The following is a 22,409-nucleotide window of genomic DNA, read 5'->3' on the forward strand; positions in this document are numbered from 1 at the left end:
GTTGATGTCCATAATCGCCTCATGGGTGCAGGAATGACCTTCCAGTGTTGCAAGAAAGTAAGAGTGACAAACCTCTCTCTGTCCTCGAATTTCCTTTTAAAGAGAGTATAGGTGAAGAATAAACCATGCAGTGAAAGAAGAAAGTAATGCTTCCAAGGATGGAAACCATAAGAGCACATTGAGCCTAGACCATTTGGCAAGGCCAAAATGAAGACAGCAGAAAGCCATAAAGCTATGCATTTCCATCTCGTTCTTTCATCCATTTCCATACATCCATCTTGAGGGACCAGCAGGTTATATAAAGAATTGACACAAATTTACTAGTCCCACTTTTGTAAAAATGAAGAAGCCTATAGCCCCACCCTCTCGCCCCTCAAAATAAGTCTTGTTCATCTGAAAAAGTTACTCTGAACACTTACGTGCAGCTTCAATCAAGGACAATGCACACTTCAAACATTTCCAGACACTTCCTTCAAGAAGCTAAAAGTAATCGTATTCTTTTTCAACTCACAAAACAGAGAACCAGTAATGTGCCACATATGTTTAAACCCACCCACATCATCAGAATGGCATGAAGCTGTCACAAGCTGAAATTTAAGTTGAGAAGTTTGTTAGAAAGAGATAAGCACATACTTGATAGTTCTATCTTTAGCTCCTGATATCAACACAGCTGTTTGTGGATGGAAATCGAGGTCATTTATTGGCTGCATTGAAGAAGTCAAACACAATTAACCCTTGCAACCTCACCTAAGCAAAGATAGCAAACAAGAGGAGCTAATACAAACAGATTTTGTTGAGCGAATTACAGTCACAATTATACAAAACTACACCAATGAACAGCCTTTCTCTGGTCGGGATAGAACATACAGGTCTTTCAAGTTGGAAATTTGAGTCATAAGTTGGATAAAAAATTTATCTGTCTCTAACCAACTTAAAAGACATTGAAAAGCAAGTGAACTGAAACAAGACAATTACTTTGGAATTGCAAAAAATGAGTAATTACCTGCAAATGATCATAAAATGTCCTGATAACAGGTCTTATTGGACCATCCCTTGTACCATTGTCTGGCATCATCATTTGACGCACTTTATCAACCTAAACCTTCCATAAAAACAAGTCATCAATAACCTGGGCTGGACTCTAAAGTCTGATCAGTTATTTCATTCCTTCAGTTTGAAGTGTGTATGTCATTCATAAAACAATCTTTGAGTTTCACAACCAGTAAATCACACCTCAAAAAGCTTGATGGAGGTGTCCGCACTTCCAGTTGCAAAAAGCCTGCCATCTGGACTGAAACGTGCACACCTTGCAGCATTCTATTGGGGAAAAAAAAGTGCATAAATTCAGGCACTTCGACATGAGCACTGCAGCACATTCTTGTCCTATAATACATGAATGTAAGTTTAAATAATAACAGATTATCAAAACAAGAGCCAAAAAGGGGGTCATTCATAGAGTTGGATGTAAACCTTTTGTGATACCTCAATATTGACCAGATTAATTTGCAAAGTCACGGACTATTAAACAAAGAGAAAAAAGACCTCACAACCATTTCATCACGATCTTCAACCTAAGCTCATTCATGTCTACTGCAGAGTGCAGCCCTTAATCAACAGCATTTGCAGGTGGAACAAAGATATTGCACCTTGGAGACAAGACTCTTACAACTTAGAAGCATATTCAAATTAAACATGAAGTTATATATCATAATGCATGGAAATATGAATATATACAAACCATAGCCAGAATGGGATGTGTCAATGTGTTGGAAGTCAGCCCAAGCCTTTTTATTTTTTATTTTCAGTGCAGACAGGTCCCAATCAACAGACTCATAAAATTATTTCATGTAGACTCCTTTGGATCAATGCTACTATGTTCAAAACCGAATCATACTCCACATCTCAGATAACAGTATCTTCTTCCTAGACTTGTGTAACACAAGGGATTACCTTCCAGATAGGGAACAGTGCTATAGGCATATTGCCAAATGATACACCACCCTGAAAAACTGATTTCAACATGTCAAAAGCTTGGGCTCCAGTTTAGAGCTACATGACAGACTTACTCAATCCCCCAGTGAGTGTTTTAATAGGTTTTAACCCACTGTAGCATACTCCCTACATTCATGACTCTTCATGTGAGGTGGAAAGTACCACTTAAGACATCATCAAGATCACCTTTCCCACTTAAGATGCTCATTATACAATGTCCTTCAAGGTGGTGAGTACAGTGATACTAGTTCAAATTCTTGCAAAATAAAGCTCACCATAGAGAACCATTTCACTGTGCTGATAGTTTAAAGAAGTTTGAGCAGACCATGAATTCTTGCAAGTCCTAGCTTGATGGAACAATTTTATGCTTCCATCACAATTTCTTACAGGCTCGATATTAAGATCATTTAAAGAGTCTGCATAGATGTGGGCTCCTTTGAGACTTACCATTAGCCTTCTTGTAAAACTCTGAAGGATTTATCCTGATTTGCAAAAAGACTGAGCCCAGTCTTTGGTTCTCCCTATGCATCTGTCCCCAACCTTCAGCATCTCTTGATTGTCATCCACAAAATTGATTTCAATTACAACTTATTTCCCTCAAATCCCAGAGTGGTCCATAACAGTAAAATATGCTCATATGAATGGAAGCCAATAACTCCATGCTTATTAATGGTGTAATGACCTGGGCAACAAATATGATTAAGGCACTCCATGTGCACAAGCCGCATGTCAAATGCTATGAGGCAAATATCTCAGTTTCTTACTCTTGCTAGCACCCTAAACATCTGAAATTTTCATAATGAACATTATGTATCACTAAAAAGATAAGGTACAATAAAATGGGTAACAAAAATGGTGCATTGATGTATCCATATAGCATATATACATAGTGAACTTTTTGCATCAACTGGAAAAACCAGTCCAATTAAATGCATTGCAAGCATCCATTTGTCATGTTTGATTCCATAACACAAGGAGAACAAAACTTTCTCCTCTCTTATTTATCTCTCCCGCACATAATCTAATCAAGCTTATATAGGCAACAGAAAAAGGAAAAGCAACACATCACCACCTTATGTTCTGAAATATGGCGGGTGTCCTGTTTCGGAAATTTCTTGAGATGCCCTTTTGTCTGTGTTGAGCTGCTTTCAAACAGTGTGAAAATGTTTACAGCATTTGACTACAGAAAAGTACAAAAATAAAATCAACTGCTCCTGGTAAAACCATAGACATTCCTTTACATCTTGTCCATATACCTAAAATCTAGAGAATTTTGTGGGAGGGTTGGCAAAGGTCCATAGAATGCAGAAGTTGCACCCCCAGTTGTAGCCATATCGGTTGAAATTGTTGAACCTGTGGCCCTAGGATTTTCCTCTCTTTCGACTGACAAGCCCTGTGAGACATTCAAACAAGATTTTGGTAAGTTGGCATGACTCACTTCTGAACCTACTAGAAAATATGTGAGAATAAGGAAAGCAAAATCACCTTAAAAACAAGGTCCAAAAGCTTGTTTGGAGGGATTTCCACATTGAGCGGTGTCATAGTTGCATTAGACACAGCAATAGCAGCCTGCTTTACAATGAGTTAAAATGTTCAGCCAAACCATCATACTTCTGTTACTTCACACATGCAACACAACCATACAAAAATCTAACATATATGAAACAATATCTAAAGCATTGGGAAAATTTATTCAAATGTTACATGTATGGGCACTTAAATGCGAGAAAATAGTCGTACAGGACAGCTGAAATAAATCATCATTCCAAAATGTTCCTAACTCAAAAAGGAAGCTGAGAAGACCACCAAATGATCCTGTACAACTGAACTTCCTTATAATGCTAGAGAGATCACTTTGTCAGATTGCCTATAACAAAAGTCAATGACTAGCAGGTTTTAATCCATCTGGCCCAGTTCCTAATCCAATGTGAAGACAAGGTATGTTTGTCATACCATTGATGAGGTATATTGGAATAATCAAATCATAAGGATATTAAAATCAAAGATGCTGTAAATTGTTGAGGGTATCTGGAGTTATGAAGACTACACAGTAGCTCATGTTGTATTGTCTGGCAAAAGGTTCAGTTTCTATCCTTTCATAGCGTTCTTACATATGGCCACATGTTACTTTAAATTGGGGAAGTTGAAGTCACTGGCCTGCTTAGTACTTTACTTCCACGTAAAAACTAGATGTAGACGTGCAACAAGTTCCAAACTTGATAAAAGACCTACAAGAGTGAGTTTGCACATGAGGTCCTATGACATGAAAACAGAGAAGCACAGCACAGCCTTGAAAGATCGGTTCATACCATTTAAATTCTCATGCAGCACAGCTTCGATATCCTAATCTTTGTAATAAGGCAATCAATTGATTAAGTGCTATAATAATAGAGGTATACAGAAGGGCTAATAAGTCCTCTGAACTAGCATGTCATTAATGAGCCCACTGAGCACATTACCAAAGAAAGAGTTATTCGGAGACAGCACATAACTGTTTTCTGGCAGCTAGCTCACTAAGTAGTGCATAAATTAATCAATTAGTATTTTTTGGTGAAACCACCGGTGGCTAAGGACACCCCATCAAAGAATAATTGTTCTGAGAGAGCATATGATTCCAGCAGTCAGTCACTAACTAGTGCATTCATATTATGTTTGAAATGCACCACAAAGCTTCTCAAACGCCTGCTAATTTCTGATACATCAGCATGTTCAAACCCTCTGATTATTTATATTTAGATTTATTGATTTTTTTTCTTTTCGACGTTGCTCATTCACCAAGTTATGCTGCTAACATTAGCTTGGCCATATAAAAGCTACCTAGAAGTGCTAACATTCCCAAGTGTACTCCACTCCCCCGTCCTACCCCCACTACACTTTTTCACACTATCCATCTCCGAGCACTGCTACCACTGTTGCAACGGCCAAGAATGCCTTCACAGATAAGACACCTTTTAACAGGTCTAATTTCACCACTTGGTCTCAATTCATGCAACAAGTGCTTGAGTCTCAAGGTCTTTGGGACCTCGTCATTGGTCTAGAGTCTATGCCGGACCCTCGACTAGCTCACCCTGATTACAGCCGTCAATGGAGAGCCCACAATGCCACAGCCAATGTTGAGCTAATGCAGGGATTGCTTCCTGAGTTTCACTCTCAGTTGCAGCACTTCCCGCTCGCGTCAGAGCGTTGGAATCACCTTCTCAACCGCTATGCAGCTCGTGATCGTACTCGGCACATTAATCTCAACTTTGAGCTTCAAGAGTTTTCGATTAAGGAAGGGGATGATCTGAAAGTCAAGCTGGCTGAATATAGACGGTTACTTGACAAGTTCGCCACTACTGGCTCTCCAAAGTCAGATGACGATCAAGTTATATGCTTCTTGAATAAATTGCCCAAAAAATACTTCAATTTCATTCTACACATCATCTCCCAACCTTGATCGCCAACCTTCTACGAGTTTGAGTGCCAATTCTTGCATTACGCAAGGCTGCATGATCAAGTCCACAAGAAATCCTCATCACAGCCTTATTCAGAGCAAAGGGGGTTGGTTGCCTCTTCTTCGGGAGGGAAAACCACCAATGGCAAGAACTCGCAAGATGCAAAGGCAAGCCAATCAAAGGGTGACTCCTCTTCCTCAGATGGAACCAAAGAATCTCAACCTATCTAGCAACAACTCCCTAAGAAAAACCGGTTTTGCACACACTGCCAGAGAGCAGGCCATGTGGACGAGGAGTGTCGCTCCAAAGCCCAAGGTCTTCCACCTAAAAAGCCTCTGCAAACCGTTGTGACTACACAGTCCAATGGGCTAAGCCTTCCGCTCCTGCTTCATCTGCTCCTTCAACACCCACCGTTGGTGCTGGACATGTGGCTCGAGTATAGCCTCAACAACCCATCTCTTTCACTACCCCTGAGGGACTTGCTGATTGGTTTGCAGATTCCGATCCTGTTGCACTTCATGCATCTATCTCATCTTCCTCCCCACCTCGTTAGGCGTTCCCTTGGCAGAGCCCTACTATTGGACGTACACGATGGTAGCCACCTTCTTAGACTAGCATGTCTCTAGGTCCTTTCGGATACCCTAGGTTAGTCTAGCATTCATTTTTCGCACTCTTAGAGTCGGGTCCATAGGATTCATTGTCCTTAGCTTTTCCATTCTTTTGTCTTCCGCTGCATTTACTCACACATCCACATTCATTGTATTTATTTTGAGTTAGATTTTCTTTCTGTTATGTTATGCTTTGGAGCATCTCACCGCTAACCTCTGTGTTTGCAGATTCTCATCTCTTTTGTAGGGTTTTGTCTTTCAGTGTAGGGCTAACTTGCAGATTGCTTTGGTCCTACCTGGGCTAGAGACATGGAGATGCACACCGTTTCTTTCATGGTTTCATCATCCTAGGAGTGCTTGCTCTTCTTCCAACATGGTGGTTTCCCCTCCTAAGGCGGATCGTGCAGCATCTCTCTCAATGCTATCATGGCAGTGACTTCTACCTTGCTCTTCTAGCGGGGTGCTTCATCCACTTCATCTTCAATCGTTCCTTATGGTTCTCCGCACCATCCAAAGACCGACATTAGGCTTCTCTTCCTTCTTCGGCATCTCCATCCAAGTTGAGAGGGGGTTCCTACCCTTCTTGGTATTCTATAGGCTTTAGCACTTTGTCTTCGACATCGGCTTTTCCCCCCTTGTTGTACCTTACCCTTTGCATTGCATGATTTCATCATCTTTATACTAGGACGCTTGGGCAAGTGAACAATTTTCCCATGAGGGACACTGTCCAAGTGGCACCTGCTGCATGAGCATTCTTCAGCATGTAGCATACTTTGCATCTCATTGTGCAAAGAATCACTTGAGCGGATCCTAAGTTGTTTCCATCGGCAGCAAATGTCACCACACCACCATCCTCCTTCATCACCTGGATACCTCATCACCTATTTTTCCTCATCATCACACCTGAGTGGATGGGTTCACTTATTCTATTTTGTGATGTGTTGGGTGTTCTCTTCCTACTCTCGTCTTCTAGGTCACTATTATTCAATCGGCCGCATCCTATAAAATTTACCTCACTTATTTATTTTTTTTTAACAAAAAGTTCCATGTAGTTCCATCCGCCTTTGTAGGGCTTGGTAGGCCACTAGGCAGCTGACGTGCAACCTTTGTCCAATGCCCTGTCCTCTCTGGGGTGACTACTTGGATTCCCTTGGTAAGATAACTATCGCCTCTGTGGTCTTGGTAGGCCACTGGGCAACCAACATGCACCCTTTGTCCGATGCCCTGGCTGCTTTGGGGTGGAGCGTCTTGGGGTTAATAAACATCACAGTGGTTGGAATAACCTTTCAACTCAGTTTTGGACCTGAGAGGGGATGTTGAGCTAAAACATGCATTACTTGCTGATTAGTCTCTTAAACAGCCCCAAAACACACTAAAAAATGCTCTTTTAGAGTAAAACCCTAAAACGGGGAGCGGTTCGAGAGAGTTCAATGGAAACCCTGAGACAGGGAGCGGTTCGAGAGATTTTAGTGGAAACCCTCATTTTTGGGACGCCCTTCCACATCTATAAATAGACACGTTGCGCCCATTCAGCCTTATTCCGTCTGTGCAGGTTTCTCACTCCATGTGCAGATTTCAGCCATTAGCCTCCTCCCATGTGGCTGTCTAGCCCTCGAGACTACTGCCACTCCATCCGTGTTTGCTCCTGCTGCTAGCGCCTTCATCCATGCTGACGTCGGCTGCTGGTGACATCATCATCTGCTGCGATCTGATAATCCAGTCATCGATAGCCACATCAGCCACTGTTTCAACCTGCTATTTACACCACACTGTGCACAGTTTCCAGCCTCTGATCGGCGGTACACTGCTGTGTTTACTAGTTTCCAGTCTCCAGAGACTGCTGCGTTTTGGTGACCAACCTACTGCAATTCACTATTCAGCACTCCTACACTCCGACTGGTGGTCACAGACTTGGGATCCGTCTCCGGTGGACGTCACACTCTGACATTGCTCTGCCCTTGAGCACACTGTACACTCTTACATTCATTTACAATATTCATTCACTTCAAAGTTGTGTTCTCTCTCTCCCTTCTTCTGTTTGCGTTTGAATTTATGTGTTTGAGTTTTGAGTTTTGCGTTTAGAGTTTGAGTTTTGCCCTTTGTGTCTGTGTCTGTCTCTTTGTGTTTCTGTCGTGGTCCTACACTCTATGTGTCCTCAGTGCAAACCCTAGCAGTTTTCTTCACAAGAGTGCCTTCCTACACGGTTTCTTGGAGGAGGAAGTCTATGTGGAGCAGCCACTGGGCTTTCCCACAGTTGTCTACTACGACAACCAAAGTGTCATTGCCCTTGCAGGCAATCCGATCATCACACCACGAACACGGCATGTGGGCGTCCACTTCCACTTTTCCAAAGAGAAGGTTGAGCTAGGCACTATTTACCTAAAGTTTGTGCCATCATCAGATAATTTTACAGATATCTTGACCAAAGCGGTCAACCGGCCGGTTCTTAAGTACCTGCTACCCAAGATCGGCTTGGATACACCCTCCTCTACTTCTTTAACTTGACGGGGAGAGGGTGCTTCCCTCTTGCTTTCCCTTCCAGTTTGAGAGGGGGCGACTTATACTCTTGATAGTAACAGTGATGCTGCATATAATTTTTTTTAGATATTACATTCATTATTTTTTAGTATTGTATTATGAACATTTGTAACTTCATCCACATTGTCAGGATGACATAATTGTAAAAGGGCACTTGGACAAGTGAACAATTCCCCTGCGAGGGCAATGTCTCAGTGGCACCGTTGCATAGCATATTGCATGAGTATCATATCTTGCATCTCCCTTTGCATTACCCCATGCATTGGCATTCTGTTCATGTAAACATGCATTTATGCGCATTTATCCCTTTTCGGTCGTTTGAAGTGGTCGACTCTAGGATCCACCATATTCGTAGCATTACACATGGCAGTCCCCAAGGCAATCTTTCCAAACTTACTTGCTTACTTTGCTTGTCTTGCTTGCTTGACATATTTGCTATACATACACATTAGCCATTTTCTTTGTCATCGACACCCCGTAATGGTAGGGATAGTATGCTTGTCTTGTGAAGGTCTTGGGTCTGACCATCCCTTATCACTCTCGTTTGGGGCACGGATACTCAATAGGACGAAAAATGATTTGAAACCCTCACTTAATGATTAATCTATCAAATCTAAAAAGCCCTTTTTTTTTTAAAGCAAAAAAAAAATCCATAACTCGTTCCATCCGCCTTTGTAGGGTTTGGTAGGCCACTAGACAGCCGATGTGCACCCTTTGTCCGATGCCTTGTCCTTTCTGGGGTGATCACTTGGGCTCCCCTGATAAGATAACTATTGCCTCTGTAGTCTTAGTAGGCCACTGGATAGCCGATGCGCACCCTTTGTCCGATGCTCTGGTTGCTTTGGGGTGGGACGCATTAGGGTTAAAGATAAACAAAGAAAGGATTGACTGGCCTCTATTCTCATGGCACCGTTGTTGGGCCATGCGTTAGCTTTACTTAAACAATCCCAAAACATGCTTAATTAATGAAGAAACCCCGTTTATCTAAAAGAAACGCGATCTTAGAGAGTTTCTGTGTTCCATAAACACAAACCCACTTGGGAGGGCCTAAACTTTCTATAAATACGTATGCTGCCCTCCATTCAGCCCTTAATCTCGTTTTTGCAGATTTCAGGTGTTTCAACTTGCTGCCCACACCCCGTTCGTAGAGGACATCTCAGTCGAAGCTGTCCATTGCTATCTCCATCAGTTGGCGACTGATTTCCAGCCCTCTTCACGCAGTTTGGAGCTGATTCCAGCCAGGAGATTATTGTTCCTATGCAAACCTGCTACCGTATAGCATGCCGCATCATCACAGTCTTGCAGTCTGCATTTTTAGCCTTTCTCTCTCCTACAGTCTGCGGTTTTAGTATTTCTCTCACCTGTTGCCTACGTTTTTAGTCCTTCTATCTCCTCAATGCTGTCTGCATCAAATCCAACTTCTCACTGCTGCGTTTGCTAGTGTTCGACATCCAGAGGATGCCTTGCTGCGATTTGGGATCCGTTCAGAGTACAACACACTCTCTAGCTCACTATCCCTGCCCTGATCCTTGAGATACAGAAGTTCGAGGTACAGTATTTACTCACTGCATAGTGTGTTTGTTGCATAAGCATCGTATATTCAATAGTCATATCACTTCATTCATTCACTATGTTCATCATCTCGAAGTTACCTAACCCTAACTGTGTTCTTTTATCAATCTATACTTTGTCGTACGGTTTCTGTTTATGTTTCTATGTTAGGGTATTTCTTTACACCTGTAACGGGTAGCATCCAGCAAGGGAGAATCGAAATGGCCTGTGGCCTTCCAATTTGGATCCATAGGGGCCATAATAGCCTTGCATCCCTCCATCTCATATGTAGTCAAGAGCTCCTGCACATACCGTTGCTAGGAGAAAAAGATCACCCTCGAAGTCTCGTAGATCTAATGACCTAGAAAGAAGTAAAGAAGTCCCATATCCGTCATGTAAAACTTCTCATGAAGTGCTACTTCATTTGCTTGACCATCTAGACATAGTCACCTATCACAATCAAGTCATCCACATAAAGGACAAATAGCACACCACCTCCACCCGAGGTGTATAAATAAAGCTGTGGATCGGCCTTCGAACGCCAATACCCCAATCTCTCTTGGAGGAACGAGTCAATCTTCTTGTTTCAAGCATGGGGAGCCTGCTTAAGGCCATAGAGGGTCTTTCCCAACCTATACACCTTACCATCAATAAGAACCGAAGCCTGAAAGTTGCTCAATATAGATCTCCTCCTTCAACTCCCCATTCAAGAAGGTAGACTTCACATCCAACTGATAGATGGGCTAGCTCCTATGGCTAGCCAAGGCAAGAACTGCACAAATAGTAGCCATCCGAGCTATAGGTGCAAAAGTATCATGGAAATCATTGCCTGGATGTTGTGCAAAATCTTTAATAATAAGGCGGGCCTTGTGTTTGTCCAACGTGCCATCACTGCGATACTTGACTTGAAGACCCATTTGACTCCGATTACCTTTTCATAAGAAGGCTTTGGCACAAGATACCAAGTGGCATTCCTCTCAATCAACTCCAGCTCCTACTCCATCGCTTTCCGCCAATGATCGTGCTATAAAGCTTCCTTCACGAAGGTGGGCTCCCTATCCTAGATGGCACAAGTCATCAAACAATAATTAGTGTACACAAGCTCAGTGTAATGTACTTGGTTTTTCCAAGAATGTCGTGGACCATCCTACGGCTATCACTCCTCAAGGATCTCCTCAATCCCTACATCACGAAAAGTATCACATGCCCAATGAGGAGGAGACCAAATCACTCCTTGTTACACACTATCTGCTAAAGTCTCTAGAATGTCCACAGACTGCTAGGGTGCAATTGAAGAGTTTGGTGGCGGAGAAAGAACCTCCTCATTTAAAGCACGAGCTTAAGAGATACAATCATTGGTGCCCAACTATCACCTAGATCGCCAAGAATAGGGTGTTCTTCACCCCCCTTTAAGGCTGGAACTTCCACACACTGTGGTGTCTGTCTATGTTCTATCATGGTATGGGCCATCTCAATCACACTGTGATTCTTCCGCTCCAAGATGCCATTCTCCTAAGGGGTATTTATGTTTGCAAACTCCTGGTGGATACCACGATCTGCACAAAAATGAGTAAGCTCATTTCTCTGCCCTTATCCGATCGTAAGGTCTTCAGTTTCCGGCCTGAGCGGTTCTCCTCAAAGGGTAACTAATCCGTAAAGTTGGAGAAGGCCTCCAACTTCAGCTTCAAAAAATAAGCCCATATCATCTTGTTGTAATCATCCACAATTAGCATGAAATACAAGCTCCCTTTAAGGGACTCCGTCCACATCGGTTCACAAAGATCAGCAGAAACAAGCTCCAAGGGTGCTCAAGACCGCCTTGAAGCCTTGCTAGTAGCATCATGAGTTTGCTTCCCACGGATGCAGAATACACAGGGCTGTTGGCTCACCATAATATCCGACAAACCTCGAACAAGCTATCCCCGAGATGCCTTTCAAAGGTAATCATAGTTGAGGTGGCCAAACCGAGCATGCCATAGCTCGGACTATCTCTAAGAGGTTAAAAAAAAAGAGAAGTCAAGGCAGAAGAAGACCTCAACTTGTAGACTTCATTCTCCTCATAACCTAAAGCAAGGACCTGTCTCAATGCATGATCAAGAATCCGAAAGGAATCCATATCAAACTCGACCAAGAGACCGAGGGCACAAATCTTGTGCACCAAAAGCACATGGTATCCCAAGGCTGGCAAATAAAGCACCTTGGAAGTATGGGCACCAACATGCCCATCTAGAATAAGTTGCATGTTACCCTGACACTAAATAGGGATAGAATAACTATCGCCAATGAGGATCTACCCACGCAAAGGCCACAAATGAGCAACACCTGCTGTAGAAGGAATCATCTTTCAGGATGCACCACTATCAACAATCCACTCCCGAGGGTGTGGACCCGTCAACACAATATCAGAGGCCTTCAAGGTCTATGCCTCAACCATCTCCAAGTGGAGAAAAGCAGCTGATGAGAGAGTAGCCTCTACTCCAGATTCCTTTGAAGATTTCTCCTTCTTCTCCTTTTCCTTCTTCTCCTTGTCGAGGCAGTCCTTCCAATGACCTATCTTACCACAGATGTGACAAGTGGACTTCTTTTCCTTGTCCTTCTTTGATTTGTCCTCCTTCTTCTTTAGTCCTTCTCCTTCTTCTAAGAGGAATGACCTATCAATGCCTCCAATTTGGAAGCTTTGATCCCTTTCAACTGCTCCTCTTGGTCCAAGACTATAGAAACCAACTCCTCCCAACAAAGAGTCTCCAACAACCCTAAATCAATCAAAGCATAATAAAAACCACTAAAACGAGGCAGAAATTGCAAAAGGAGAGTTATCATCATGCCTTCAGAAGTAATCACCTTCCCTGTGTTCTGCATCTGCATCTAAAGCTGCCTCAGCTTGTTGATATGCTCCTACATAGAAGATGACTTATTGACATTCATGGTCCTCATCTACACTTCCAAAGAAACTCATTTCATGGTGGTCATTCTATTATACAGCTGATTAAGCTCCAACCATATCTCCCAAGCCACCATCAAATGCTCTATATGGGAGTTCATAGTTGTAGTACATGAGAGAAATAAAAACGAGCAAATGCAAGCATTTAGTTTGTCCCAATGCGCCTGAGCCTTTGCCAACTCCAACTTATCACTCGTAGAGAGTTTGGACTCGTTTGTCAACGATGAAGGACGGTGGATAGTCTCCATAACAAGCTCCACCAAATCATAGGACTCTAGAATGGCAAGCATCATAACACGCCAAATGCGGTAGTTCTCACCATTGAGCTTTTGATTTGAAGGAAGAGCCAGAAAAACGGGCACCTTTCGGTCCACGATCGCTTGAAACTCTGCCTCGGCCTTAAAAGACATCTTCACCTAAAATGCCTGCACAAAACACAAAAAGCAACCCCCTTTGACTATGAAAACACAGCCTACTAGGGCTCCTCCGCTCATCCTGATCCTTCTTTACCAACCAGAGGCGATGAAAAGGTAAAATCTGCACTTGAAGGCCCAAAATGCAGTCTTCTTCCTTCTCGAAGAGCAAAAATCAATAGCAGCTTCAACAACTTCACTCCTTTCTTGCACACTCACACTAGCCTGAGACAGCCCACCTACTCACCCTTGAACACTGAAAACAAAGTCTTATGTCACACTGAAATCTCCTCTTCACGTAGGTCCAATCCTTCAATGCTCTAATACCATGTCAGAGTGAAGCAATTGAGAAGTGTATAACTAAGATTGAGAGTGAATAGAGAGAAAAAGAGGCAGTGGAACACAAAAAATCAGCAATGAAGAATTGCTGTATAAGGAAGCAGATATGTATATGGATGCAGAGTGTATATCTGTGTATGTCTCCATCTCGAAGATCTCACGAGCTATGAACCTCGAAGTATGTGCAGCAGTCTCCATGATCAGTAACCTGGAACCTCTTATCAGAGAATGTCTGACAGTGTGCTGAAAACAGGCAATAAATAGCCTGAAGAAAAATAATGAAAATATGCTGTCGGCTGCATACAACTGTATTATCTGACCAGAAAACAGGCTGTCCAACTGCACTGCTGATGTGGCAATCTGACCAGCACTGCCAAATGGCACACCTATGGACTGTAGGGAACTGCCAGCATACACAATTGACAAGAAATGCATAGCCTATCTCTCAAGAATGCCTATCCAGGAGATGACAATCTCTAACAAGTTCAACAGCCTATGGTTTGCCAAAATCCTACAAAATTGCAGATATATATGGCAACTATCTAAGAGAGAGAGATCGTAGTGAATTGACTCAAAGGCACTGAGACATTTGGACTTTTCTATCCTTGAAGATATCACAACTTGCTGAACGTTGTGACACAAGGATATCCACTGCTGGTAATTGTTTCATGTTACAAGGCAACATTTACAGCTACCTTGGAATGTGCCTGGCTCAAACACCTAATAGCCCCCGCACAAAGCACATTAAGGTGCACTATCACTATATCAAGGAAAGGCTTCATGCTGGTAAGATCAACTGGGTCTATGAGCCACACAAGACAACATGGCACATATGTTCACAAAAGCTCTCTCTCAAGAAGAGTCCTAAGCCTTCATAAAGCAGCCATCCAGTGGTTTCCCCTTCTCTTCACGTGTCAGCTCAAGAGATTTCAGCTCTCATCCCTCTATGGGAGGGCAGGAGTTGTGAACTGCCACTTAAAAGACATCCCTTCTCAAGGAACAATTCACATAGCATCGATTCTAGATTTGCAGAGGAGAAATCAGTTGTAGGTCTCTGTTAAGGAGGTACATGGCGCGTTTGCAACAGAAAACTGTGGTTTGTCCAATTTCAAATAGAATCATCCCAATGCCGCAAGAGGCAGGGCCGTTATCCAGCGTGTGGAACAGACTACCGTGGAAAATTTGTGTGCACCAATCTGATCAAGGTGGGTGCCTTGAGACATTAACAATCACAAGCACGAGTGTATGAGGATACAAAGACTTCCCCTGGCGACGAAAGAGGAAAAATCTCTCTCTCTCTCTCTCTCTCTCTCTCTCTCTCTCTCTCTCTCTCTCTCTCTCTCTCAGACATTAGAATGAAAGCCATGAAAACCTACTTGGTTGAGATTATGATCTCGAAGATAAGCGACGACGAGGGAATTGACATGTCGCTGAAGCTGGCCATCGTGCAAGGCTTGTTCTACCGACATCTCTCTCTCTCTCTCTCTCTCTCTCTCTCTCTCTCTCCTTCCTCGATGACGATGGACAGCAGTAACCGGTGAGAGTGATGCCGAGCGCAAGTCCAAACTGTCAAATAACTTAAACAGGTCAAAGTATCAAAAAAATACCCCTCAATATTGTCACAATTCTCAAGTACCGCTCCAGCATTCTCAGCATCATCCCTCCATTACAAATTTTAATTTTAATGCAAGCTCGAAAAATATTTTATATTTACTGAAGATATACGTCATCATAAACTTTTAAACCCTTCTCAATCCTTAGAAGAGGTGACTGAAGGCAACGTTATTACAAGGGCTCACAACGTTGACAAATTTTTAGCTTTACAAAGTATGAGTTGGCTTTCTAAGAGCTGCGTTGCACATAGTCGTAGTGGGGATTAGTAGGGCTCTCTTAACCCCACTCCCAAATGCTCACATCTTTACTATTAGTTAAGGGGAGGTGGGGGCGGGTGCCACGTCGCAGCCCCCAACCTCCCCACAAAGAAACGCGAGGGCGGGTGCCACGCATCCAGCACCCGCCCTCACTGCAAAAATCATGCCCGCCCTAGCGCGAAGCGCTGGGGTGAGTCTAGGCGCGGAGCACCTAGTGGAGAGGAATGGGGGAAGTGCAGTAAGTAGATAGCCTGCAAGCCCTCCTATAGCAATGGAAAATGAGCACTTTAGTGCAAGAATAACAGCACTAGCACTTGTCGCAACCCAACCCTAAGGAAGTTTTCTTCTCTTTTCCTATAGTACCTTAGTGTTTTGTGGAAGGTTACATATTAGAGCTTTGGCTATGTCCCAACGCTTGTGGCTTTCTTCATCCAAAGAACCCTTATCACACCAAAAAGTGTTATGCTTGCTTAAATCACTCACTCCAACCCATAGAACCTTGCATCTTAACGATGTTAGAATAAGTGAGGTATGGATCCACTTTCACTATGAGTGAACAAAGAGGACAAAAGGCATAGAGCCTCTTGAATCTCCACAATCTATATTTTGTGGGTAGCTTTTTAGTAGTAATCTTCCAAAGAAAGAGGTTGAGTTTTTAACTTGGAGTAGCTATCCATGTGCTAACAAATTTGAATTTCCCAATATCCACATTTGAGAGAAGAAAGAAGCCCTTCCAATCCTCTTTTAGTTTCAAAAAAATGGTCTTAAAGGTGGGATCACAAAGGCAAACCAACTTGTAATTTGAAGAAAAGAGACCCTCTAAAATTACCTAAAGAAATCCCTAAATATAAAGTCTTTCTATATATCACATGTGCAATGTTTATGGTTCTATTAATGTGGGGTGATGGAGCAATGGTTTTTTATGGCATTACATTTGTGAATAAATTCATGAGATGAAATAACCCCTGATTTGTGGATAAAAATGCTACATTCATGAGCTTGTGTGTGGTTTTGGTTAAGGCACTAAAAGCTATATCCTTCATCTAGAAAAGCATAGACTAGCTCAAAGTTATAGCAATTTGACCAAAAAGCTACAATATTACTTTGGTACTTTGAAAATTTGAGGGGCATTTTGAAAGACTTCCACAAATTTCAAGGGTCTTTTGTTCATCTACAATATGCAACTTAGGGAGGTCCCAAACCACCAAAGGACCTCCTCACCCTACACATCTATAATACATTATTTTTATTATACCTTAGGGAGGTCCCAAACCACCAAAGGGCCTCTTGAGCCTACCCATTCTTCCAAACTTATGAGATGAAATTTGAATTTTGACTACCTCATCATCATCATCTTCATCATCATCTTCTTCTTCTCCCTCCCTCCCTCCCTCCCTCCCTCCCTCCCTCCCTCCCTCTCTCTCTCTCTCTCTCTCTCTCTCTCTCTCTCTCTCTCTCTCTCTCTCTCTCTCTCTCTCTCTCTCTCTCTCTCTCTCTCTCTCCATGCATGTGCACAAACACACGCAAATGCATACATGTATGTATAACCCTTTCCTATGTTATTTTGTTACTTAACACATCTAAGTCCTAACTACCACATGGCTATGAAAACAAGAATAGCACCAAAGTAAGCTCCCACATGTCCATGTTAATAATACTCTCTTTCAAGAGGATCTTACCTAACACCTCTAAGGCCAATTATCACATGGATATGACAACATCAGTAGCACCAAACTAATCTCACACATGTTCATGAGAATGATAGCAATAGAAGAGAAGCGTCGTAGGCAGGGAAAATGGAGCTAATTTTAATAATTCTCTTATTTTGCTACTTTTTAGGACAAGTGATGTTGATGGCCTATACAAGAGAGGGTCCTTATTTCCACTTTTCTTTTGTAGACCTAGGATGCCAAGTGGGAAGAAAGGGAGGTGAGCATAGGAAACATGACAAGGAGGAGAATGACAAGAAGGAGGACGGCAAAAAGGAGAGAAGGGGAAGAAGTAGTTGCATGTGACAAACCAACATGAAGGTAGGGAACAATACTAGGCACATCCTCCTTTCCTCTCCCTCTCCCTCACCATCCCCCCTCTCCCTCTCTCTCACACCATGGACCACATTCTCATATTTTGTGATTTGCACTTTCTTATTGTGGGAGATTTGGTTGTACGATCTATTTTTGCTCACATCATTAAATGCACAAGGGATTGTTACACTAGCAACAATCCAGATCACCGTAATAAGATGTTAGTCTCTCTCTCTCTCTCTCTCTCTCTCTCTCTCTCTCTCTCTCTCTCTCTCTCTCTCTCTCTCTCTCTCTCTCTCTCTCTCTCTCTCTCTCTCTCTCTCTCTCTCTCTCTCACATCTATAACCTATTAATATAAGCTCTGTTGCAAGCAATAATATAGTAATTACAACATTTGCTTTTTCAGCTACCACAGCTCCTCTAATTGGTGACAATAGATGAATTGTGATTGATTATGACAATTACTTTTCCAACTACCATCGCTACTCTAATTGATGACAATAGACAAATCATGATTTATTAATGGATGGTGAACATGTGATTGACATCTTGAATTGTTCTACTTTGTGATGCAAGCAATGGAGGAGCCACAACATTGTGCAATGGCTATGGCTTCATCTTCTCAATCAATGATTCCATAGTGCCATTTGTGGGCACTAGGTCTAAGATGGATGGTCTGATGGTTTGAACAAATGGTCACAATGGATAGTCATGTCTTTCCAGATTTTTCAGTTTGTGACTTTAACTACCAAGATGTATTCTCTGATGTATGGATAATTTGTGATTTGCGATATACCAATTGTTTTCAATGGCAATATTGTCTGTTGTTCTGTCTTTGCATTTTCAATTATTCATTAAGTCGAATGTGTAATATAATAATATGTTTGTTATGTTTTGATCTTCTTTATCATGTGTCAAGTATGGCATAGTCAATATATGGTGATTTTTGGTACTGTTATACTAAATTACACTTGATGATTATAATGATATTTTCCTCAATCATGATTATGCATGCATATGCGATCTCAAGGTTTGCCATCCTTGCCACTTACTCCTATTTATGGTCGGTAGTCCGAGTGTGAGTAGCAGCATTTGACATCATCAAAGTATGGGACACCTGTGACATCTTCTGGCAATGTCCATCACACTACAAATTTTGATGGCTCTTCTAGGATATTAGAGTCTCTCAAACATGCTCACAACCTCCCGCTTATGGGGTGGGTCCAAAATAACCTATGACCCATTTTACACTGTTAATTCATCCATCAATTGTGTCCGTCATCTATTTTGACAGTCATTTTCCATATCCCAAGATATGATATACCCTCTCTTTCTCTCCCTCGAATGGCCACGAAATGGGATCCTTTTCCTAAATTTTATAGTATAGTGAAGAAAGATTCAAATGCTCACATTTGGTGGTTTGAGATGGGTTATGGGCTCAATTATCTTAATAATGTGGATGAGACCCAAAGGGTTGTTGTATTCAAAACCGCCATGCAAAAGGATGTTATTGAATGGATGACAAAGAAAGAAAGATGGAACACATATGCAAATGCTAAAATGAATTTTTTGAGTCAAAAAACAAGGGGATCAAGATGTTCAAACCTATACTGTCTAGTTCTACATTTTGCTTTGGTGGATCTCAAATAATAAGGTTGTTGGTTAAATGCTACATTCTATTTATGTCTATGATTTGTCTCACAATTTGCAAGTAGCTTTTGCTACATAAGATTTCGCAGTCATGGTCTAGATCCTTTTGTGAGGGCAACACTTAGGGCAAAACAAACCTTAATGGGTGCTTCTAGCAAGAAGTCAAGGAAATCTTCTAAAATGATGAGGAGGATTCAAATGAGGATGCTAGGAAGAAGTCCTAAAAGTCCAAGAGAAAGGACAAGGGTAAAAAATCCTTAAATGGTATCCACAAATTTGCTACAAAGGCCTTTGTTGTTCCAAATGTAATAAATTCGAGCCACTTGGTTGTAGATTGTGGCATTCATCAACGATTGTGTGGTATTTGCAAAACTTATACTCATAACACTGACATGTGCTGATACAATGCACATAGTTCAATGGCCCATACTGGTGGCTTATAAGCCAAAGGGATGAATGCACCTACCAATTGGAATGCACTAGGGCTACTCTAGGTGTATGCACCAACAATATCTTATGCTTGCCCAACTAGATTTCCGTGCCCCGTGCATGGGCCAAGGTGGTTGAAACTCGAGGATGAGGGCGAGGCAACTCATGAGCCTCTCAATTATCTAGAAAATAATGCTTCTTTTGCATGTAGGAAGACCACTGGTATGCGAAATGTCAGGAGGCTCAAGATACGATGATAAGAAGCAAAAGAGTAAGAAAATAAATAATTGTGTATGTGAGCTAGTGATATTATGGGGTTTGAACATGTATTTGCCAAACCAATATCCCAATGTTCCTCCACACACATTGCTTCATCTCAACTTTGTTGTTTTTAAACTTCTGCATGAAACATCATCGTTCCCCACCCCTCTAAAACAAGTGTGATTGTTTTGGGGGTTGTAAGCTCCTTGACATTGGGGAACTCATCTTCAAATGGTTTCATGCCAAGCTCCTATTCGACCATGTGGTTTAGCATTGCACTTTTTCCTTCTAACTTACTAAACATGTCGTTAACTACTTCAACTTTATCTTGTATGTCTCTAAACACCAAAGTTACTTGATTGTTTCCTTGCTTCATGATAATCCATGGTACAACTTGATCAATGACTTTGAACACGCTTGGGTTTAGAGAGAGAGAGAGAGAGAGAGAGAGAGAGAGAGAGAGAGAGAGAGAGAGAGAGAGAGAGAGAGAGAGAGAGAGAGAGAGAGAGAGAGAGAGAGAGAGAGAGAGAGAGAGAGGGTTGCTTCATAAAAGTTTTGGGCACATTAAGGCTTTGTTTGACTTAGTGTATTTAGTGATCATAGGTTTCATATTTCATTATTGACTTGTCTATGTGCCTCCATTATTTGAGCTAATTGAACATAGGTTTTATCTTGTTGGAGGATGCATTATTTGGGGTAATTGACTAGAAGATTTTATCTTCTTGGTTGTAGCTTAGTAAAAGAGAGAGAGAGAGGGAGAGAGAGAGGGTTGCTTCATAAAAGTTTTGGGCACATTAAGGCTTTGTTTGCCTTAGTGTATTTAGTGATCATAGGTTTCATATTTCATTATTGACTTGTCTATGTGCCTCCATTATTTGAGCTAATTGAACATAGGTTTTATCTTGCTGGAGGATGCATTATTTGGGGTAATTGACTAGAAGATTTTATCTTCTTGGTTGTAGCTTAGTAAAAATTCAAAGAACCATGAAAATATTAAAAGTGATAAGGGGATATTCATTTCTATGTAGAGTAATAACTATCATATTTGTTTCATTTTATAGATTCATATGTTGCTCACCTCTCTCACATGCACATGTACAAATAAAAAGTGATCACAATTGATACATTTGGAGAGAAATGCCAACACAATCACGAAGAAGTACACATGCTACACAATTGTAGTTGAATGGTGCAAGCATTGTTTAACATTGGAAATTCCCACTAGATGAGAGAGCCCCTAGTCTAATCTTGGGGGCATATATTCTCATGACACATTAATGTACTTAAATCATACTACCCATCATTGTGTCAATTCAATGTGGATATTGTCTCACTTATTAAATGCATTGGAATGGAAGTGCAAAACATCCAAAGAAAAAGAAGAGCCAAAGAATGACTATGTTCCAACTCCCTACCTAATATAGAGATAAGGAAATAAATGTTCAAAATGGCCATGTGAATAATCACTATTAAGATATGAAAACAAGAAGTAAGGGACTCTTTGCATAAGGCAAAGTTTTCATGTACCCATGAATATTGAAACTTAACCTTGCTCCTAACTTTTCCTAAAGAGGACACAAAGGAAATTGTCTCGCGTTTATCATGAGAATGTGTTAAAAACTTGGTAATAAATGGTGATAGGCTTCATTTGTAGCCCTCATGCAAAGGCCTCCTTATATATGTAGGTCTAAGTAAAATAAGGGAAATTAGTAAAAGGCATTCAATGAAGAGGGACATGAAGAAGAAGAAAAAATAAAACCTTTACAAAATTGCATTAAATGATTGGCTAATCCATTGCCTACTAGAGTATAAAAAAGGAGATAAGAGGTGGTTACACAACATGAAATTGAGAACCCAATTAAAATGTATATTTCTCTTTCTCCAATCTCCTCTCTCTCATGTCTCTCTAATTCAAAAAACCCTAACAAGAAACCCTACTCCACAAGTAGTAGATGTGCAATCAAGAGGTGGATGTTAATACCAAGAAAACATTCAAAAACCAATCCTTATTGATACAAACATTAAGGGGAAAAAGATGTGGCTTTTAAAATCAATTTCCAACCAATTATGTATTACACATAAGAATTTAAATATCATAAAAATTTAAAATTAACAACTTTGGATCATTAGAGAGTAGCATCCTTATAATTGGACTTTTGGTAGGACCAAAAAGTTAAAATTTTAATTTGACTTGCCAAAAAATATGAGAGTTTAAAAACCTTAGAAGGGTGTACATTTAGAATGGAGAGAGAGAGAGAGAGAGAGAGAGAGAGAGAGAGAGAGAGAGAGAGAGAGAGAGAGAGAGAGAGAGAGAGACTATTATCGTCTCTACAAGGCAAACGTGGCTTATGAGACCAC

At 41.4% G+C, this 22,409-nt stretch overlaps 1 protein-coding gene across 1 annotated transcript in view; it reads right to left on the reverse strand.

Annotated features, from left to right (window-relative positions):
* LOC148032360 (Transducin/WD40 repeat-like superfamily protein) overlaps nucleotides 1–15,450 on the reverse strand; it is a 74,506-nt gene extending 59,056 nt beyond the window's left edge. Inside the window, exons 1-7 of the mRNA XM_087683002.1 lie at nucleotides 15,193–15,450; nucleotides 3,478–3,561; nucleotides 3,249–3,385; nucleotides 3,065–3,134; nucleotides 1,234–1,317; nucleotides 1,004–1,096; nucleotides 634–704 (exon numbers count right to left, since the gene is read on the reverse strand). Of these exons, the coding sequence (XP_087539128.1) occupies nucleotides 634–704; nucleotides 1,004–1,096; nucleotides 1,234–1,317; nucleotides 3,065–3,134; nucleotides 3,249–3,385; nucleotides 3,478–3,561; nucleotides 15,193–15,285 (632 nt within the window). The 5' untranslated portion in view covers nucleotides 15,286–15,450. The remainder of the gene's footprint in view (nucleotides 1–633; nucleotides 705–1,003; nucleotides 1,097–1,233; nucleotides 1,318–3,064; nucleotides 3,135–3,248; nucleotides 3,386–3,477; nucleotides 3,562–15,192) is intronic.
* Between the last annotated feature and the right edge of the window lie 6,959 nt (nucleotides 15,451–22,409).

The sequence above is a fragment of the Lygodium microphyllum genome, chromosome 8, assembly GCF_053477565.2.
Source record: "Lygodium microphyllum isolate KBCC chromosome 8, Lygodium_microphyllum_v1.1.10, whole genome shotgun sequence".
Lineage (NCBI taxonomy): Eukaryota > Viridiplantae > Streptophyta > Polypodiopsida > Schizaeales > Lygodiaceae > Lygodium > Lygodium microphyllum.